Source organism: Talpa occidentalis, unplaced genomic scaffold (assembly GCF_014898055.3).
Source record: "Talpa occidentalis isolate TD23 unplaced genomic scaffold, MPIMG_talOcc4v2.1 talOcc4.12, whole genome shotgun sequence".
NCBI lineage: Eukaryota > Metazoa > Chordata > Mammalia > Eulipotyphla > Talpidae > Talpa > Talpa occidentalis.
Window position 1 is genome coordinate 64,414,310 of NW_023601212.1, and position 16,465 is coordinate 64,430,774.

At 40.3% G+C, this 16,465-nt stretch overlaps 1 protein-coding gene across 2 annotated transcripts in view; it reads right to left on the reverse strand.

The window, feature by feature from the left end:
• Nucleotides 1–1,150: 1,150 nt before the first annotated feature.
• Nucleotides 1,151–16,465, reverse strand: part of MPZL1 (myelin protein zero like 1) — a 53,865-nt gene continuing 38,550 nt past the window's right edge. The window contains exons 3-6 of one of the 2 annotated variants that reach the window (XM_037506550.2): nt 14,500–14,713; nt 13,652–13,784; nt 11,116–11,212; nt 1,151–4,026 (exon numbers count right to left, since the gene is read on the reverse strand). In XM_037506550.2, the coding sequence (XP_037362447.1) occupies nt 3,925–4,026; nt 11,116–11,212; nt 13,652–13,784; nt 14,500–14,713 (546 nt within the window). In that variant the 3' untranslated portion in view covers nt 1,151–3,924. The remainder of the gene's footprint in view (nt 4,027–11,115; nt 11,213–13,651; nt 13,785–14,499; nt 14,714–16,465) is intronic. The other variant, XM_037506551.2, reaches the window with a different exon arrangement.

Here is a 16,465-nt window from a genome sequence, read left to right on the forward strand (position 1 = left end):
AAGAAGTTCTTTTCCCTTTGGTAAGCCCACAGGGCAGTAGCTGGAACAAGGCTTTGATCAAACAGCATCAGTCCCAGCCTTGCCTCTCCAGATCTTATTAGCTCAGTGACCTTGGGCAAGTTATATAAGCTAAGCCTGATAATGTCTTTCTGAAAGTGCGGTTAAGATTAGTATAATTAGTGTTAATTCATAGTACTCTATAGAGTAAGAAACATAAAGTGCCTGGTACACAGCACCTAGTTAGTAGCTATTATTACAACTATTTAGTAGCTATTATAACTATTAAATCATCTTGTGTCAACCCCACTCTGAGGTAAGCTCCTGGAGGAGCTTTCCATTCTTTTTGTTTCCTTATGCAGAGCACAATACCTGGCAAGGATAGTTCTCAATAAAGATTTGTTGAGTAGGTAAATTCATCCACCCGTCCATACACCCATCCATACACCCAACCATCCATCCATCCTTCCATCCATCCATCCACCCACCTATCTACCCATACACCCATCCATACACCTATCCATCCATCCATCCATCGATTCATCCATCCATCCATCCATCCATCCATCCATCCATCCATCCATCCATCCTTCCACCCATCCACCCAACCATCCATCCATCCATCCATCCATCCATCCATCCATCCATCCATCCATCCATCCATCCACGGAACATGTACTGAGCACTATTAAGTGCCAGGTATTATCCATGTACTAAGGAAGGAGGTGCATGTTGTAGGGAATCATCTTGAATGTATAGAAGACCTGAACAAAACAGCAAAATCTGGCCCCTTGGTTTCTATGCCCTAGCATGGAAAACAGACAAGTGATATATAATTTGACAGAGGGAGAGAAAAAGAGCAGGATTAAAGTTTAGGGAGAGCTAGGAGTGGGGGGTAAGATCATTCTTTTTATATTTTAGAGGTCTCTCTGAGCAGGTGACATTTGAGCAGAGCCTGAAAGGAAGTAAGAGAGAAACTATACAAATATATGCATGTTCCAGGAAGGGGGCAGCATATGCAAAGGGCTGGAAGCAGGCATGCGCATGGTATTCCGGAAGAACAAGAAGGCCTGTGTGGCCAGAGTGGGAAGCATGAAAAGGCTTTTATCTCTTTTTCTACTTGATTGAAAATGAGCACACAACACAATTCAGTAATTGGAAAAGATGTATTAAAATATTCACAAAAATACAATTAAAAAAAATGGACGCAATGATTTTTACCCAACTGCACACATTTCCACCAAAAGCTACAGATAGTTTGGAATTCATTCATCAAAGTAATCCCTTTTAGGTGTCCCCTTACAAAAATCACCTGTCATTATAAAGGTCATTCTGCTGATAAGACATGGAAAGGGCAGCTGGCAGCAACCTCACTGCTGCCGCCTGTGGCCAGGCCCAGGGCACTGGGACACAGGAGAAAGGCCCAAAGCCTCCATCGGATATGGCTTGAGAAGGATATGGCCCTGAGATGTTCCTTGCAAGTATGAGCAAGTTCCTTTGGACAAGCCGGTCACAGACCCAGGAGGGATGCCAGCAGTGACTGCCCTTGCCTGGCAGGGAAGCTTGGTGGGGTGGGGAGACTCCCCAACAGAATGCCAAACGTTGGCAGGGTTTGAGGTGTCTGGTTGGGTGGGGAGGTGGTACTGTCTCGCACATGAGTGGGGGAGGGCCCATAGGCATCGTTAGTAGGGGTGCTGGCTGGTACCCTGGTGGCAGCTTCATGAACATAAAATCCTTGCCCCCAAAGGAGAAATGAGGGTTCCTGCCATCAGGAGTATTAGGGGCATATAGTTCATTCATAGCACCTGTTGAAAAGGAGTAGAAGAATGCCTCTTTTCTCTGAAAAATAACTATACAGAAACAGGACACATATATAAATATACACACATGGTCTGTTGACAGTTGTCCTTTCTAACTTAAAAACACTCTTGGTCAGCTGTACAATTGTCACAGTGTCAAAGGCTTACCAAGAGAATCGCGATCTTGGCATTCATTTGATGTACAGTGACAAGCCCACATCCGTTCCCCTCCCCTTCCCCAAAATACACAAGAGTCTTCTAAAGGCTCCTGCATTTTTCCAAGTGGGCACAGAGAGGTGTGAGGAGGGAAGGCAAAGTCAGCCATGTTGCAGAAACGGCTGGCGGAGGCTACGGTAGGCCTGTGAACATAGAAAAGACGGGGGCGCTGCACAGTGGGGCTCTTTTCCTCCACTCCTCACTGAACACGAACCAGACCTCACCTTCAGACGGCAGCTAGTAGGTGAGATGCTAAAACCTGTTCCCTGACTACTTACTATGAATGGAATGTCACTGGGATCTTATGGGAATAACAAAAATTCCTCAGAAAATATCAAACTGCTTAAGTGGGACAAAGTTAGTTTAGAAGTTCACATGGCACAACTTCACATCTAAATCCTCCTTTAATCTCCTTTAGGAATTCTCTAGAACTCAGGCTTCAAACTCCCTCACAAAGATGACAGAATTCAGGAAGGAAAAGGAAGCAGCTCACGGCGGACCTCAAACTAAATGGGAGGAAAACTAACATTACCACTTACCCAAACATTTTCTGTGACCAGCTAGTCCGTACTCTTCCCCTAATGGTAAAAATTTACTTTCAAAACAAATCATCCAGAAAAGGGGGGTATGAAAATATAAATAAATATTTAATGATCTTTACCATGCATTTCATTTTGAGTAAAAAATAAAAACTCCTACGTTTGAGGTAGGATGGGGGGTTGTCAATGGGAGGAAATGAACTGTTAGGAAGGATACTCAAATTACATATTTTTTCATATCATTGTTTATCAATTCTATGGAGTGGGGGTTGGAGGAGTTTTTAAAAACAGCAACCACCACCAACCAGGAATGGAAAAAAGATTCCCAAAGTAGAAGTACTAGCCCTACTTGCGGATTAAAAAGACCCTTAATCATCCTCATCCTCAAAGGTCTTGGGAGTGATTCCAGAGCCAGGAGATGCTGCCTCTTGCTGGAAGCTTGGCTGGAACTTAGTAAAGAAGAAAATTCTCTAGAGACTGACAATCCAATCATCCCACTTGTGCCTACTAGGAGGAAATGAAACTCTTCTTCAGCTGCATGGGGACTCTTACTACACGAGGGATTTCAGCAAGGAACATGACTGCTATCTTCGCTTTCTGTATAATAGCATCAGACTCCTCCAGCAAGGCGTGGGTTTTCTACAACCACTCTCCCTATGCTGTTGATCTCAAGGTACCTAGAAGGAAAGAACCTCTCACATTTATCCTTTGCTAATTTTGCTGGGATGAATCCACAAACTGATATGTTTAAAGGGTGTCAGGTTAAAGTAAGTCTACACAGCAGATAAAGTTAAAACCTGCCCTGTGTTTTAGAGAGAGAACAACAACATAACTTTTCCAGCTGTCTTCAAGTGGCATAGTAAATGGGTGTTTTCCAAAAACTACAGCCAAATAGTGCTGACACTGGGTTAAAACCACCCTGGATAAGCTTCCATCATAGTATTTCCATTCTCCAACTACGATAAGTGCTATGACTGGTTAAGCCCTTAGATAAAAAGGCCATGTCTACTGGAATACTAAAGAAACTGCTACCAGCTCCATTAAGGCAAACCATATCTAAACAATGGTGATAGGAATGTTTTTGAATTTTCCCAATTGTAAATGACCCTGAAATAAAGTACAAGTCAGCAAGACAATTTACATATAGGCGAGTAGAATCAAACCATCTTTCCATCATGCAACATTGACTCCTCACATCAGATTAAATAGAATATTTATACATATCCCTTATACACAGCTTTTCTTCCCTCTAAGAATAAACATGTGCTTGTCCGTGCCCAGGTTTGCAAGGTCACATGTGGTAATGGGCTACATTTTCTGCACGAGTCCAGTTGGCGTTTGTTTCTTGCTTAGGATATGATCTGAGTCTCCTCTTAATTTTTCCGGATGTCCGCATACACCACAGACTCTGACTTGTTAATCCTGTCGCTGTGGTGTCCACCGGAGTGTTCTAATTGCGCATATATGACTGGGCCCTGGAAAAGAGAAAGAGAGTGAGAGGAATGGAAAACTGGACATCCCCTCAGATGACATTAGAGTTCCAGAGCAAAGAGTTCCTTCTCTGGAATGGCTTCAAGACTTCTTAGGACTGTATGTCTAGGACTGACTTTAAAACAAGGCTGGACATACGTTGTAAAGGTTAAAGCTAGTACACTGACATTTATTGTTATCCTGACTCCTTTCGTATCTGCTTGGAAATTTCTACAACATAATACCCCTTCTGGGGAATTATTTTTGTCTTAATATCGGTCACAGAATTCCTCAACCCTTGTAACTGGTATCAGAGTCTTAAGGACTAAGACCGGCACTTCTGCTAACCTGAGAGAGACCCGCTAAAATCAGGAGACCTCAGAAGGATACACGTCAGAAACCAACATGCTCAGCACTGCTCAAAGATACAACCAATTTGAAGTGGTCACTTTAGACTAATAGGTACTTTAAAACATTTCAAATATTGTTTCACATAGCCACTTAGTGCACCCTTCTTTTAGTCTGGTCTTATTATAACTAATAAAAAAAAGATTCCCAAAGAATATATAGATTCTTTGACAGCTAAGATCAGATACCTGGTTTTCATGTTTGAAAATAAAATTCAGAAGAAAAACACAAATGCCACCAGGTACAGAGATACAAAGAAAAACCCTAGGTGGACCAAAGCAGAGGGATGACCTTGACCTCAGCAGTAAGGAAGGGGTCTCAGGAGAGCAAGAGAAGGATGGGACAGAATGATCCTCTGCTTTTGGGGGCAGGAGGTCTGAGCATAGTCTGGGGTTTCAAATATTAGACAGGCGGTTGTGCTTCATGACCATTACAGTCCCTTCCAATACAGAGATTCTCAAACCATAAACCGCAACAACAAAGCAGCCCTGGTTTTAAATGGCCAGCTCAATATAACCAAAAATCTACTTTTCTCCCAACCCAGAGAAATTCTGTGTGAGAAATCTGGTATTGTGCATTAGTATCTAATGTTGAAATCCTAAGCTCTGTATCCAAAAGCATGTGGTTTAAAATAAGTACCCTACTCCCATCTGGGAACCTCAACACCCTGTACCCTTTAGTGGGTGATTTGGGATCCTGTAAGTTCAGACACTTCAATATCTGCACATGGGACAAACCTTACACATTACACCTACAGGAGTGAGGCTATACAACAGCGCATCTGAAAGTGGACTTACAAATTAACCAAAGGTCAGACCCATTTGACCTTGGACAATCTGCAGTTTGGATTCAGAAGATATTCGTCTTAAACATGGTAGCACTTGTAACCATGAGGTTACGCATAATTGTAAACCTCAGTGCATTTTTTTAATCTCTAAAATGACAATAATAACAGTATCATACCTCTAAGGGTAGTTATGAGAATTAAATGAGATGAATCTATAAGCCACTTAGGCTGTGCCTAACAAATAGCACTCAATATACATTAGTCATTATTATGGACATCTTGTTAAATAAATATGCTTTCAACTTCTTGAAGGGGAATTGATCATGAAAATCAAATCGTCAAACTGTGTCTTTTGTCTATATGCGATATGCATACGCCTGTCATAGGTAACATAATAGATCCCACTGTTAATACCAACTCAAATCAAGGCCCTTTATGTTCTCAGTAGGCTGCAAGTTAAATGCCAACCCAAAAGGAAAACAGGAAAAAAATAAAAAAAAATTTATTTCTATTTTCTACTACTAGGAACAGAATGAAAACAAAATGTTTTCTGGTAAATTAACTGCTCCCTGGTACAGCTGCTTCCAAAGATAAGTCAGATTTCGAAATTAGATTTTGTAACTTCCTGGAAAGTATAGCCCTATGTAATTATTCCTAAAGACTCACTAGGAGTTTTCAGGTGTGTTCATAGGGGAAGGTATTTATGCATGTGCTCGATTGTAAAAATGGCTATAAATCCTTTCCCTGGCTGCATCTACACCCTTATAACAAAATACTAAAAGCTAAAATGAAACAACTATTGGGAGATAAACTTACTATGAAAACTTATGGCAGAGACAAGGTCTTCAGTGGGCCTACACTGAATGCAGAGTAAATAACTCAGCAACTCAACCCTGAGGAACATACTGATTTTACTCTCAAAGCCAATCTGGTGTTAATATTGCAAATGATTAAAAATGACAATACAGATCAACAAAATGGCTGAATCAAGTCTCACCAACCTTCAGAAAATGCAATGATCACATACATAGTCAGGCCTGTGCAGCACCCCAGGGGTTTACTCACAGGAGAAGCAAGCCAAATCTCTGACTCAGGGACAGCAAGGGCAGTGGGGTGCGTTGTCAGAACTGAAAATGGGGTGGCAGGCATGCTTACTAACTAGAAAGCCCCATTCTTTCCTGTCTCTGCTCAACTCTCAAGCAGGAAATCAGAGCATTTCTTTATGGAGAAATTGACTTACCTCAGGGAAAAGAATAGGCACATCCATGAAACTGGCCAGTATGTTAGACAAACAATGAAGCTCCCTACCCAATAAACTTCCTTGCTGTAAAGAGTTTCTGATCAGAATTTGAGTGCCTTAAATGTGAATGGGTAACCAAGGATTTCAGGGTATTTGAGAAAAGTTCTATCACGAAAGATAGAAATTTTGAAAGAAAAAAGGTAATTCAAAAGCAACAAAGTAAAATCAAGTAACAAAAGAAAACAAAATCATACAAAACAAAGAAAAATTGATATGTTCAGAAAGATAAGACAATGTATTCACGAAACAAGTATAGACCATTGTAATTAGAGAATAAGAATTTGCTCTTGAAAGTTAAAAAAAACAGAAATTAAATATTCAATCAAAGTAGATGAAGTTGCAGAAATTTTCTAGAAAGCAGAACAAAACTGCCAGAAAGGAAAAATATGAAAACTAAACAATTGATCTAAGACATGGTCCAATTCCTAACAGGACTTTCCAAAAAAGGGAACAGAAAAGGGGAGGAGGAAAAATTCTAAAGAATACTGGAAGAAAATACACTAAAATCTGATATTATTTTCAAATTGAATGAACCCCCTGAGTAGTCAGCACAATGAGGAAAAAAGACTTACAATTTTATGAAGTTCCAGCATACAAGGGCTAGGAAAGATTGTAAGAGAGGGAAATAGGAAGCAGAATAGTATCAACATCTTATTATTGGGAGCCAGAAATATCAGTTATGTGGGGAGAAATGATTTCCTACCTGGAATCTGACCCAACCTGATTATCAGTCAATCTGGAGAGAGGAGAATTAAAAGGTGTTCTCTTAGAGTTTGGGGAAGTCAGAAGTCTGATATAGGTTTCACTGGGCTCAAATCAAGGTCTCAGCAGAACCTTGTTTCTTCTGGGAGTTCTGACGAAGGGTCACTTTCTGGGCTTTTCTAGGTTATGGAAGCTGCCTGCATTCCTTGGCTCATGATCCCTTCCATCTTCAAATCTCTATGACTCTGACCCTTCTTCCCCCTCTTCTCTCATAAGAATGCTCATGATTGCATTAAGTTCACCCTGTAATCCAGGAAAATCTCCCATCTTGGGATTCTAGATCACTTCTGTAAAGTCCCCTCTGACAAGAAAGGTAACACAATTTGTGCATTACAGGGATTAAAAGAAGGACATCTTTGGTCATGATAGTGTCTTATCATACAAAGTCTCAAATTTTTATCTCCTGTGCACTCCTTCTCAAGAAGTTATGGAGGATATGCCCCACTAGAAAATGGAAATTGGGAAGGTGAAGAACTGAGGTTCAAAAGAAGAGAAGGCTGAAGAAAATTCCTTTGGAGATGAGATGCAGGATGACTGCTACAAAGCAGCTTGAAGTGCAAAAAAGATCAGAAGAGTCTAACAGGTATTTCTTCAAGAATAGAATGAAACCAAAAGAAAACGTGATGTTTTGAATGTACACAGATTTTTTAGTTAGAGAATTTTGAGATGGAATATAAATATATGTATAGATATATAAAGTAAGCAAATAACAAACAAGGTATAATTAGCTCCATGAAAAATTTTTTTAAATATTGTATCAGAAAACAAATGTATGTAGTACAGTGGTGGAAAAGATGGGTACGGGTAATACTGAAAAATAACTCCTTGTCTACAGTGAGATAAATCATTCTGGGAAGTGGCATGTGTATATAAGATACATGTATTTATGGAAGAGTGTGTTGGGAAGAAGGGTTGGTCGGCAAAAGAGAACTAAGGTAATTCTGACTCTGACCCGCCTTCATTTTCCATAATATGGAATGACTATATATCAAAAATGGAAAAACCTACTAACAGCAATATAATCAAGTTATGTAAAAATTATTTTCATATTTCTTTATACAATAAAATTTTCTTTATTGTATAAAGAAATAATAGTCTGGCAATTATTTCTTTATATGTCTTCAAGTTTACTAATATTTTCTTCTATAGTGTCTAATCTGTTTTTATGCCATTTAATATGGTTTCTTTTTTTTCATTTCTAGAAATTCCATTTCTAGATGCTCCATTTTGGTCTCTTTTATATTTCTATTTGTCTCCTCATTATGTCAGGCTTTTCCTTTTCATTCTTAATTTTGTCAGATTTATAATACTTGTTTTATAGTTCTGGTCTATGAATTCTATCATTTCTGTGTTTTATTTTCGCACATGGTAATTTTTGACTGATGCCAGACATTGTAAATTTTATATTGTTGAATGCTGGATTTTGTTGTAGTCTTGTAAAGAGTGATGGATTTTTTTCTTGCATGCAGCTAAATTACTTTTAGTTTGATTCTTTAAAGGTTTCCTTTTAAGCATTGTTATGGTGGGCCCATAGTATTTCCATATTCTGGTGATAATTTAGCCCCACTATGAAGTCATTAACATCCTTAATGTTGCACTCCAACCAAATATCCTGTACATTATAAAATATCTCCACTCCGACTTTTAGGAACAAACTGTTCCCAGTCCTGTATGAGTTCAAGACATTGTGCAACTTCCTACCTTTCAGGTGGTTCCTTCTCAGCTCTGAATGAGTTATCTCCCATACATCATAAATCTGTATTCAGTGAAAGGCTCATAAGGCCCTCACTCTAGATCTGAGGCTTTCTCTCTTTAGCTTCTTCTCAGTACTCTGCCTCATAGATTCTAGCCACCTTGGCCTGCCTCCTCCACTCAGTAAGACAATTATGCGGTTTCTGTTGTCTCTGTCGAGCAGCCTGGAAAGTGCATGGAAGCAGTACACTGAGAAAAGTGTAAGGCTCACTTATTTGTCTTCCCCAGGGATCAGTGCTATAGAACCTGCTTTCCAATGTCCAAACTCCATTGTTTCCATTCTTTTTTTCTAGTTTGTTTTCAACAGGAAAACAACTCCCACAGCACTTGAAGGGCAGAAGACAGTTTCCAAAGTTTCTTTAGATGTTATGCCTATCTGCAACTCTCATGCTTTTAATCCACAACCCTATTCCCATCTATAAGTAATGAGCCCAGTGCTGTGGAAGACTGTATAAAACTTGGGATCTAGCCCCAATTCTGTTGCTAACTGGGTATGTGCTTTTAATAATTTAATTATCACAATGCTTCAGTTTCCTCACCACATATAATAACTGCAGAATAAGACTAAGGGTTCTTGGGACTCCCTGGTGGCCTAGGGGTTAAATTTCAGCTCTATCACTGCTCTGACCTGAGTTCGGTCCCCAGCCAGGGAGCTAAACCACAGATGGAGCAGCAGACCATTCTTGTCTCACTTGCTGCTCCCCTCAACAGTGTATTTCAGTAGATTCGCCTGTTCTGCTCCCCACTCCCCACTCTGTCTCTGGTGAATCCTCTCACACCCCCTCTCCATTCCCCCTCTCCCCGCCACCACAACTCTGGCCTACATCCCAGTGCAAAAAAAAAAAAAAGACTGTTGTGGGTTCCTATGAGTTGACAACTAGCTGGCCACTCATGGGCAACTGTGACCTATTTACTATCTGCAAATCACAGCAGAGCATTCCTTGACTACCTATGGAGTGTAGCCCGTATCACGAGGCAAGGTCCCTGGGGACACCTAGGCAGCTGTTGACCTGATTATGTGACTATCTCCATGGTGGTCTCAGGATAACTCTGCTGTGATAACATCAAATACTTTGCTGGCACAAATGTCTTTTGATGTGTGGTCATGATGTCCCCTTCTCTGTTCCTTGTAAAACTTTGTCCCCCATTCCAATCCCACCCTCGGGACTTTATTCCTCATACCATTGTCTTGTGATCAGCTTTTACTAGCCTGTATGCTTTCAATAAATGGCAAGTAGCAGAGTCTTGCCTTGCAAACCTGCTCCATGACTACTGTGCTCTTCATCGCATTCCCACCGCAAAGTGGCAATAAAGTTCCTGTCACAACAGACGATGGGTTCTTCTTCCATAAAAGTTACTCATTTCTTCCTCTTAAATCCATTTTACTCATCCTATCCCCAACACCCCCTCAGAGCAAAGTTAAAGCTGGCCAAATTGCTTAGAAGGCTTCTACCTCAGAAGAACAGAGTGAAATTCCTCCCATCCTACAAGCATAGTTATCACAGCATGGCCAAAACACAGTATTAATCCCGGTACTAGATACTGTGCTAAGTTACAGATAAAAAGATTTTATCTCTTACTTTCTACAGGAATTAGAAACCAAAATTTTTCCTTGTTCATCAATTCTACTGATTATTGATAAATGTTTTCTTTCAGTTTCTTCTAAAGAATTCACACAAAATAATTCTTCTGGTTTATTTTCAATGTAAATATCAACTTTTCCTGCTAATTCCTTGTTTTATTGAGCACCTCAATATAGACTCTAGCACATTAAACTTATTTCCTTGAGCAATTAAGGGAGACTTTTACATCTGACAAAGCCATTTCCTTATTCCACTTGGGTCAGAGGAGCCACATTATTAATAAACCATCTGTTCATGCTGGCTTGGTGGAAACCTTTCCTCAGGTCAGATTCTTCCCCACATGTTTGCTTTTAGTTTCCAAACAGTTCTCTTATTTCCCTCTGTTTCTCACATTTTTGCTCTCACAGCCGGTATTCTTTCCTACACCCAGAAAAGTGACAGAGCTAGGGAAGTGACAGAGCACTGGCTATAGCCCAGGGGCAGAACTGCAATCAGTGGTTACCTGATGAGATCCAGAAGGCAGGCTCTTTACCAGACCCTCTGTGTCGGAGGGGGACTTCCGTGGAGCCTGTTTAACCGGTGACAGACTCTCTGATGTACTGCAGTTGATGAGATGGCAGTTTGGAGAACAAATGTAAAGTGAAAAATTAAAATAAATGGAAACAAAAATATAGAAAGGCAAGTGATGGCAAGATGAAGCAGTAAATGTATAAAAACAGAACACAACAAAACAAACGAGTATCAAAACGATCACATATCTTGCAAAGCTTTTTTATTCCTGACACTTATTCTTCCAAGTCAAAGAACCTACTAATGGAGAGTGGAAACCTACTAATGGAGAATACCCCACAGACAGCAGTGGGGTACAACCAGTTTACAAAGCGATATCTGCTAGATGGGGTCCTATCTATAATATATACTTATCCTTTTGCTATTTTGACTTTCCTCACTGCCATCAACCCTCCTCTGGTATAAAAGTTTAAAGGAGCAAATTTAACCTTCTTAATGGCAATTTGGTTTTGTGATTATGAAAAGCAAACCTCTTCTGAATATAATTCAAAGATAAAAGATGTGCATCCAGGCTTGCTATCTTGGCTTATCTTGTCCCTTTCAGTCTCTAGTTCCCCATGTTTTCTTACCTCACAAACCCACAACTAGTCCAAGGAAAACCCAGGACACCACCCATGAATGATACAAAACTGAGGAATGCCACAGCACCCAGGTTGAGCTTTTTCAGTGACGTGCTTTACTGAGAAGCTCAATCTAAATAAGTGAGGGAACGTGAATGCCAGGAGAGAACTCATAAGGTACTCTCTCATAGCGTGTGTCATCAGCAGAGCTTAAATCCTCTATGACATTTTCTTGTGAGGCTCACATTTAAAGTGTTGTTACTAATCAAAGCATCCCATGCATTTTGCAAACTGTTTCTTCTCTCTAATGGGTAGTTATATGCCCCAACCTAAAATGGTTTGAGTATTCTAACAAAAAGGGGGTCTTATTCATCAATGATTCATGAACAAAAACAGGAAACTAAAACAAACATACACACAAGCATTTTACATGTGGAACATACATATTCAGATGGCCACAAAATCTCTACGTAACCTGACAACCCAATTTCATTGACAACCCAATTTCATTGGGATGTTTTCAATACAAACAGATAACATATTTGTAGACAAATTATAATGGCTGTTGGGTTAGTTCAGAGCCAGCTGGTTAGTTGTCAACAAGAGAGATGGGTTGAATGCACACACATGAATATTAACAGCAACTGCAATGTGATTAGTTACCATGTGTCTAATGGGAGTGGAAGAGGAGACCCAGCCCTGTTATTCCCAGTGTGTCGTCTAAGTCAGCTTTTCTTAAGAAGTGGAAGGTAAACAGGATCTGATCCTGGCACACCAAGGCAGAAAGGCGGGGAAAGGGAAAAAAAAAAAAAAAACAACAAAGTAAGAAGAATAGCAGCATTCATGATGCCATGCAGGATTCTAAGGCACATATTTCTGCCCCTTCATTAACCCAAAAGCAGAACTATAGAAACTGTCATGTCACTTTTCTGGATTAGTTTCATGTTGAAAATCAACACTGCAGCTATATTTAATCATAAAACACTCATCATGCAAGGGGTAGATAAAGTCAGCAAAACAGCATTCCAGGCAAGTAATACTCAGTCATTAAACACAGCAGCCCTAAAAACTAGAGCAGCAGAGCCCAAAAGAGAGAGCTTCCCACCACATCCACCGGCAGGGTAGTCAGGACATGCGATCCTCAGAACACAGTCCCTTTGGGCGGTCAAGGTTAGCCGGAGTGCCTGGACACAGCTCATGCCATGTCAGCCTGAATCCAACCTTCACTCTGTCTTACCACATGAGTTCTACATAGGTTACTGGGTTAGCGTTGCAGCTGGAGTGGGAAAAGAGAAAGTCCTTCAATTAGATCCCAAACCATGTGCTCAAAGGTGTTCTCTATGAGAAGCCACATACAAAAAGAAACTCTACTCTTCCTTACTGCCAGTATAGTGGGTGTTCTCCCATCGTTATCCCAGTTTGAATGAGTCCAGTCACACACTTGAGAATGACCAAAGCACTAAAACTGCTTACAAAACTACAGCACAGAGAAGCCATGCATCAATACACTGGGTGGGAGTAGCTTATTCGCACGACTCTTTCTGATTAGAGTTTTATATTTACTTAACTGAGAAGAAGACCCTTAGAGATTATTAGGGACAGATTCAAACTAAGCTCATGTTGGGGGAGGTATGTCGTGGCCTGATATAACTGCAATGTGGGTGGGACTGAAGTGCGCAGCACAGAGTGCTGAGGTATTTGTGCTAGCAAACCTGTGAAAGAAATAGGGATTAGTGTCAGATCCCACATTTAATAGCAGACCCTGACTTCTGCTTGTCCACGATCCCTCCTAAGGGGACTGCACAATTCTGACCTGGAAGCAAACCATAGTTAAGTCTTCACAACTCATATTCCGTAAAGAGCATAAACCCCGGTTCCCTCCCTCCCACAGAAAGCAGAGGTTATTACCCAGTGTAGTCCCGTTTATAGTTCCTCCTTCTGTAGAGCACAGCCAGAATCATGCCGATGAGCAGAGTGAGACCCAGGACCACGGCCGTGACGATGCCCACCACCACCCACACGGGGAACACCGGCAAGCTCTCTAGAGGAAGAACAAAGCATGTTTAGGGTACTTGTTATGGAGATAACGGAACTTGATTGATTTAATAAGCAAGTGTCTCCCTTTAGCAGTTACCACTCCCTTTTTCATTATGCAAATGATGACATCCTGGTATTGAATGGATGACGTACAAATAAACATTAGCTAATAAGGAATAAACTACAGAACTAAGTATGTCATTTGTACAGTCTCTCTCAATGCTCTGAAATCAAAGAAAAACTGGAGATGTGACTTTATTTCAAGCTACTCTCCAACAAAGCAGATATTGTCTCAGCATGAAACCCTGCAACCTGCACTTAATGTTCATTCTCAAAAAAAAAAAAAAGCTGGGGGGAGGAATAGTTGTACAGTTTTTATAAAATCAAAATTTTCTCCGGGAGAATATGGCAACAGTACTCATGTCCCTCTTTACCAGTCACACCCCTACACTCTTATCACACATGAATTTGGTCTTACTCCTGATTAATACAGAAAAATTAATACTCTAGAAATTGGTTCAGTAGAAAGCAGGGCTCCATGCACATAAATGGAGGAACTGGCTGCTCTGTTGGAATGAGTCTTCGGTGAAAACACAGATCCATGGAAATAGAGAGGAAAAACCCCTTCCAATCACACCCAGAAATGGAACACTTGCTCTCCAAGTAAACACAAGATAAAGGGGTCTGTGTCATTCCTGCAAAAATACTTGAGCATATACCTTTCTCTACGACATAGAGTCTAATGTGTCCCGGCTGGACAACAATGTCGGGAGGGTTTTTGACATCACAGATATAAGTGCCATTGTGCATAAACTGCATATTTTCTATGTTGATTGATGCGTCTTTCTTGTCGAGGTCACCAGCCCAGGTGATTCTGCCCTTAAACGGTGGATAATTCCCAGGATACACCTGGCCTTGGGAGTAGTGGAAAAACTGCAATTAAAAAAAAAAAAAAAAAACCATGAGCTATTTATTTCTGGAGGTTAAATTCTGAACACTATAGTAAACATGCTGTGAAACGGTCTTTTAAAGACTTTTTACAAAAAAGAAAGACAAGTTCACATTACAAATCTTAAGCTTTGGAATCTAAGCCAGACAGAGGTTTGAAAATCGTGCTGTTCCACCCAATTTCAGTTGAAGAAATAAATTTGTGTATCATGTCTAATCCTCTCAATATCACAAGAATGTAGGGATTCCCACCCATATTTTTATAAATAAGGAAATAGAGATTCAAAAAAGCCATTTGCCCAAGGTCACAATGACGAAGATTGGCTAACCAAAAACAACCAGAAATACAGCATGCTCTTAAGATTAAATCTCAATGTATGTGCATCTTCCTTGACTGATTTAACAAAAATGCTTTGAACATAAATGGAACTGCTCTTTAAAAAAAGTCGTTACCTCTGGTTGCCTTCCTAAGATGGTACATTTTCTAGAAACTAAACAATGACCCTCACATCTTGGCTCTAATGACACAAATGGCACAGATGACATCTGTGGGAAGTCTTCACACATTTAAATAGTTCTTTGGACTCCCCAGAGTAAACCTACCTGAGCTCACTGTGGTCTCTATAGCCTGCCCCTGACTCACCTTCCCCCTGACATGTGTGTGAGGTTTCTTGCTCTCTCTTACTCCTTCACCTGGTCCTGCACAGAACTGCACCCAATTGGACCCACTGAGGAAGTCCTATACATGTGTAATCCCTGACTTTACCTTCCTCTCCCTTCCTCTCAGGCACCCCAACCAGCTGTCCTCCCTTTCTATCCATCCTGGGGAGCACTGATCCAATAAAGAATTTGGATATCAGCTATATATTCCAATTCAGGGCAATAAAGCTTTTCTCCTAAAAACTTATTGCAACAGAAAATAGTTCTAATGTCACATTTGAAAATGTAGTCACTTAGGCCAAACATAAAGATGTTTTTATTCCAGGGGCTACAGTCACCTGGATATAAACTCTATGTTTTCCCAAAGGAGACCCTGAGGAACTAAGATCTGTAGACAATTATAGGTAATTACTCTGTTCTCTCAGGAAAGGCATCCTGGGTAAATTCTTAACACAAAGGGCTGCAGCAAAGCAAAACAAAACACTTTCAAAACTTTCACAAAACACCAAATATGAGGCAGATAATTCCCTTATAGCTACTATAAGAGAATTTCTTAAAGAAACCCAGACCATGTATTCTCAATAGGGGTGCTCTCTCCTCCAAGGAGAGATCTCAGGAGATATACATGCATATATATATATATATATATACACAGAGACACATATACACAGACACATATGTATACACACACCCAGTATATCTGTAGAGCAAAATTTCATAGAGGGGTAGCAGCAATTAGGAAAAAATCTTAAAGTATCTTTAGGAAGGTGATAATGGAAAAACAAGAGGTTGAGAAACACTGCTTTAAGGAATTTCTAAAGCCTATAGAGAATAAATATTATTAATAGACTTTTCCATCTGAGAGAGAAATAATGCATAAGGGAAATACTATAGCAAGCAGAGTTCAACAAAACAGAGTTTGGACAATTGGAGCCTGAGTGATGTGACCTTGGAGAATAATGAGTCAGTTTATCCCCATCCCCACCCCCAACCAGGAAGTGGGAAAAAGGTGTGGAGATTTTATCACACAGGCAAATGAGGGGCTGAGCACCTAGCGATGATCAACACAAGTCTCTT